The sequence below is a fragment of the Coffea arabica genome, chromosome 10e, assembly GCF_036785885.1.
Source record: "Coffea arabica cultivar ET-39 chromosome 10e, Coffea Arabica ET-39 HiFi, whole genome shotgun sequence".
NCBI lineage: Eukaryota > Viridiplantae > Streptophyta > Magnoliopsida > Gentianales > Rubiaceae > Coffea > Coffea arabica.
This window is the reverse complement of record NC_092328.1, coordinates 10,809,167-10,815,166: the sequence shown is the minus strand read 5'-3', so window position 1 is coordinate 10,815,166 and position 6,000 is coordinate 10,809,167. Positions and strand designations below refer to the sequence as shown.

Here is a 6,000-nt window from a genome sequence, read left to right as displayed (position 1 = left end):
GAACTTTGTCCGATCGTGTTTTTGTCTTTTATTTCTTCTTCGTTTTTTTCCTCTGGTGGCTGTAGGTCTTATTTTCTGCTTGTGTAAGTCTTAGGAGTAGTAGTCCTTTTTGGTCAGTAAAGGTCAGACTTTTCTCTTGCTTGGCGGGATCAGCTCTTGGTTAGCTTTGCTTTCAAAATCAAAAGTTGTGTTTGGTATTTTCCTGGGAGGTAAAGTGTCGATGGCAGAGGAACTAGCTTCTATAATGCAGAGATTCGCACTCTCTGAGCAAGAGTTGGGAGGTACAGCTCTTGAACTGGGAGATGCTAACACGGGTATTCAGGAGTGCCAGCTGAGTCTGGTAGGAAGAGTGATAGGGGAGAAGATGATTAATTTTGTGGGGGTGAAAAATTTTGTAAGCCTGCTTGGGGCTATCCTCGTGGGTTGACTGTTATGGAGTTAGGACCTAACTTGTTTCAGTTTATCATTCTGAGTGCTACTGATAGAGAGAGGATTCTGAATGGAGGACCTTGGATAGTAGATAGCCAAATATTGATCCTCAGAAGATGGTATAATGGGATAGAGGAGGACAATGGTGCTTTTAAGTTGGCTCTTTTGTGGATACAGGTGTGGAATCTTCCTGTACATTGGATCTCGAAAGAGGTTGGGTGGAAAATTGGATCCATTTTTCCAGAACTGAAGGAGGTTATAATACCCCAAACGGGAGGAAAGGAAGGGAGGCACTTGAAGATGTTGGTGATCGTAGATATTTCCTGTCCACTGGTGAGAGGATCAGTAGTAAAGCTTAGTGGAGTAGGGAAACAGATTAGTTTCAAGTATGAACGGTGCCCGGACTTCTGTTATGGGTGTGGTATAGTTGGACATAGTGAGAGAAATTGTAAAACTTCTCCTACCATAGGGAGAGGACTATCAGATAACCAATACAGACCCTGGCTAAGAGGTAACTGGAATAAAGGAATTTCACAGGCTGAACAGACCATAAGTAGAGGAAGACAAGATAAGGTGCTGTGGGGTTTTAAGGATGGGGAACTGGTGCGAAAAGGAGGAAGTGAGGACCCTCAGGGTTTGGAGAATGGCACGAAGGGAGGCTATGAACAAAGGGTTATGAGAAAAGAGGTGCTAACCAAGGTGATAGAAGGACAGGAAAGGGAGGCCCAAGCAATTCCAAGTATAATGAGCCAGGAGGATAGTTTAGAGGGGACAAGCAGAAATCCGAGAGTTTCAGCACCTGTTGAGGTACAAGACAAGGAGACAAATAGCATTACTGAAGGACAGGATATGAGGTCAGGAGATCAATGTAACATTGAGAGGGAGAGGAGAAGCGAGGCAACAAATGTTGTAACTGTGGATGAGGGGGATGTAGGGATGGAAGAAATGCTGCAGGTAGAAAATGAGATACAGGAGAGGAAACAGGTGGCTATCCAGAAGATGAACACTAGGATTAGAAGACAACTTAAGCCTCTGAGTAGGAAGAGGACTTCTTTAGGTGAAACGGATGGAAATGTCAGTAAAATAGAGACTAGAGGAAAAAGGAAATCGTATCAAGAGGATACTGAAATGGAAGTAGCTGAAGGTGAGTGCTTGAATTTAAAAAGGAATAAGATGGATCAGTCCTTGGAAATACGGTTAGAGATTGCTGAAGGTGGGAGGGAGACCAGCCTTAATGGGTCCCCAAGTGGACAATGAGAGTGCTGGTGTGGAATTGCCAAGGTGCAGGGAGCCCCTTGACAATTCCCCAGCTGAGGGAGGCTTGCAACCTCCTCTCCCCAAGTGTTGTTTTCTTGTGTGAAACTAAGAATAGGGACAAGTATATGGAGACTGTTAGGAAAAGGAAGAATTTTGATCATAGTGCGATTGTAGAGTCTATGAATAGGTTTGGGGGGATGGCCCTTTTGTGGAAATAGGAAGTGAAAATTACAGAAATACATAAGACAGCGTTCACCATTGAGGCTCATATAGTGGACCACAATCAACATACCGAATGGTGGCTGATTGGTATATATGCAAGTTGTGATGCAGCAACTAGGAAGAATCAGTGGAAAGTGTTGAATGAAAGGAAAAGACTATGGGGACAAAGGTGGATAGTTGCAAGAGATTTTAATGATATAGTGTCCAATGAAGAGCAATGGGGAGGAAGAAGAAGAGAGGAGTGGACCTTTAGAGATTTTAAGCAATTCATTGCTGATAATGAGCTAATCGATGTAGGTTTTGATGGAAATCCTTGGACTTGGTGTAATAACTGGAAAATGAAGGAGAAATTAAACAAAGGTTGGATAGAATGCTTTGTACTCATACCTGGTTCCAGATTTTTGACAAAACAAGGTGCAAACATGTCGACAATTACAGCTCAGATCATAGTATGATTATGGTTGATACTGAACCTGAACAGGCCAAAAGAAGGAAAAAATTCATTTTGGACAAAAGATGGATACAGCAAGAAAGGATTACACAAGTGATTGAGAAAGTTTGGAAATTAGAAGTGGAAGGATCAAGAATGTACCAAGTCACTAGAAAGATTTCTAATTGTAGAGTGGCTCTTCTGAAGTGGAAAAATAGTTTTCAGCATAACTCTAGGAAAGAGATTAACAGAATCAAGGCAGACATGGAGAGGCTTAGAGAGTCAACTGAGTTTCACAGAGGAGCTATGGATGACCTTAAGACTCAACTTAAGAGAGCTTACTCTAATGAGGAAATGTACTGGTCTAAAAAATCTAGAGTTACTTGGTTGAAGGAGGGGGACAAAAATTCACAGTTTTTCCATGCTAGTGTCAAAGGTAGAATGAAAAGGAATAGGATGATTAATGTACAAAGAGATGATGGATCACGAACTTCAAGTGAGAAGGAACTAGGAGAGGAAGTGGTTAGCTACTACCAACAACTCTTTGATAGTCAGGGCACAGAAGGCATTGAGGATATCTTGAGGGAAATACCAAACACAATTAAGTCTGCACTTTTTTCTATGAATCCCAACAAAGCCCCTGGGCCTGATGGGATGACACCTCTATTTTTCCAAAAATTCTAGAAGGTTATCAGGTCTGATGTTGTTCCAGCTATCCAGAGTTTTTTCCACTTAGGTTTCATGCTAAAGTCTCTTAATCACAAGGTTGTCTCTTTGATTCCCAAAGTTGAGATGCCAATCAATCTTAAACAGTACAGACCCATAAGTCTTTGCAATGTGTTGTATAAAATCATTTCCAAAGTGCTTGCCAACAGACTTAAACATGTTCTGGACTGTTGTATAAGCAAGAACCAGGCAGTTTTTGTTCCAGGGAGACAAATATTAGATAATGTCATTGTGTCCCATGAATATCTCCATTATCTGAAAAACAAAAGACAAGGTTCAGTAGGGTGTATGGCATTAAAACTTGACGTGGCAAAAGCCTATGATAGGGTTGAGTGGAAATTCTTAGGTGCAATCATACAGAAAATGGGATTCTCAGAGAGATGGATAAACTGGAAATGGAAATGCGTATCAACTGTCTCATACTCGTTCAAGATTAATTGTGATCAGAAAGGCTATGTCACTCCCAAGAGAGGTATAAGACAAGGGGATCCTCTGTCCCCCTATTTGTTCTTAATCTGTTCTAAGGGTCTATCAAACTTGCTGCGAAGAGCCGAGGCAAGCAAACTGATGTCAGGTATTAGTATCAGTAGAAGAGGCCCATCAGTATCACATTTGTTCTTTGCTGATGATACTTTAGTTTTTGCAAAGCAAGCCCAGATCAAGCTGAGGAGCTCATGAACATTCTAGCCAAATATGAAAAAAGCTCTCGTCAAATGGCAAACTATGACAAATCATCCGTGTTTTTCAGTAAGAACACACCAGAGGGAGAGAAAGTTACTGTGTGCAGAAAGTTAGGAAATGTCCAAATGGTAAACCAAGGTAAATATCTTGGACTACCTATGGTCATTACAAGGACGAAGGAGCAACTGTTTGATTTTATAAAAAATAATTGCCAACAAAGGATGGCAAGCTGGAAAAACAAAATGCTCAGCAATGCAGGGAAGGAAGTGCTACTAAAAGCCATCACAATGGCCTTGCCTATGTATGCCATGTCCTGTTTCAAACTTCCAGGAAAACTCTGTAAAGATATTAGTGCTATGATGGCAAGGTACTGGTGGGGAGAAGACAAGGGAAAAAAGAAGATGCATTGGTGTTCCTGGTCAAAACTTACGAAGGACAAAGGCAGAGGGGGAATGGGATTCAGGGACCTGCAAAATTTTAATAAAGCTCTCCTTGGCAAGCAACTCTGGAGAATGGTAACTTGCCCAAATTTATTGCTAAGCAAAATTATGAAGGCAAAGTACTTTCCAGACAGATCATTATTCTAGTGTAAGGTGAGCCCAACTGCTTCATGGGTTTGGAGGAGTATGGCCAGTGTTAGAGATGAAGTAAGGAAAGGAATTTGGAGGAAAATTGGGGATGGTAGCAGTACCAACATTTGGAAAGATCGTTGGATCCCAAATAACAAAGGAGGGGGACACCTATTACTCCTAAACCCCAAAGCTATTGCCTAACAAAAGTGAAAGAACTGATAACAAACTTTAGGTGGAATAGACCACTGATTTTCAGTACTTTCAATGGCAAAGATGCTAAAGAAATCCTCAAAATTCCAATAAGTGTGGCAGGAAGGGCAGATAGCAATTACTGGATAGCAAGCAACAATGGAAACTACACTGTGAAGTCAGCCTACAAGATGTTGGAAGGGGAGGAGAAAACTACTAATATTGGAAGGGGAGTAGCTAGAGGGCAAGGGGAAACTAACTTTAATGGACAGAAGGAGAAAGATCGGAGCAAAATGTGGAGAATGGACATTAAGGGTAAACACAAGACCTGTCTTTGGAAATGTCTGAACCAAGCTCTACCAGTGAACGAGCTCATATACTACGGAACTAGAATGAGGGAACCAATTTGCCAAGTATGTGGCGCAGGAGAGGAAACCATAGAACACTTGTTTTTCTTTTGCAATCCAGCAAAGGAAGTATGGAAGTTCGCACCAGTGCAGTGGGATGGCATTGCTGACAGTAGAGGCAATTTCAACAAATGGTGGAGTGGACTAATGGAAGCAACAAGCAGAAATAAAGGTCACCAGCACCAAGCTCTTACTGTGAACATTCTCTGGCAACTGTGGAAAGCGAGAAATGAGAAGGTCTTTAACAACAAGTGCAGGAATCCTTTTGACATTGTACAGAAAGCTCATCTAGAATGGATAGAGTACACTGAAGTGACAAGTAGAGAGAAGCGGGTGAGCAGCCAAGAAACATCAGCTAGTGATGAAGAGGGACCGTGTCACATATTAGACACAGCAACAAGATGACAATTGAAGTGGAGGTGAGCCAGCTGAAGGAAAGCAAAATTGTTGGCATTGGCATAGTGGCAACAAAAGACAACAAAGTGCACACTGCATGGGCCATGCACGACAGAAGTACAGGTGACATTTTACTGGATTATATTGCTGCGCTCAAATTATCATTGTGCAAAATCAGACAAATGCCTTGGCCAGAGGTTAATCTGCTAGTTTCATCCGCTCAGTTGTTACGAATGCTGCGAACTCACAAGACACAAGACATCAGACTTTTTGGTCAATTGGAAGACATTCACATGCTCAAAGCTTTGTTTATGAACTGCTCATTCAGCTTGGTTGAAAACCAGTGTAATAGATTAGGGAGAAGAATTAGCAAGTATGCTACTACATTAGTGCAAGATGAGGAATATCTAAGTCCTCTGTGTCAAACGACACAATTGTAAAGCTCGTAATGGGCCTTTGCTCAAGCTTGTATAGCTTGTTTTTGAAATCAATATATTTCCTATCGTTTCCGTAAAAAAAAAGGGAGGAGAAGGCAGAAAAGGAAAAAGGTGGTAGAAGGAGGAGAGAAAAAGAGGAAGAGAAATGGATGTCATGGCTGGGCGAGAAAAAAAGAGAAGGAGAGAGGGTAAGGAAGGGTGACAAGGGGAAGAGGAGGAAGGTGGCTGGAACTTGCAACAGTGGTGGTGAGAGT

General features: G+C 41.8%; 1 protein-coding gene across 1 annotated transcript; it reads left to right on the top strand.

Annotated features, from left to right (window-relative positions):
- The first annotated feature begins 1,682 nt into the window (after positions 1 to 1,682).
- LOC140015090 (uncharacterized) lies at positions 1,683 to 3,022 on the top strand. The gene is made up of 3 exons (XM_072066972.1): positions 1,683 to 1,820; positions 1,905 to 2,201; positions 2,306 to 3,022. The coding sequence occupies exons 1-3, from the start codon at positions 1,683 to 1,685 to the stop codon at positions 3,020 to 3,022; spliced, it is 1,152 nt and encodes a 383-aa protein (XP_071923073.1).
- The last annotated feature ends 2,978 nt before the right edge of the window (positions 3,023 to 6,000 follow it).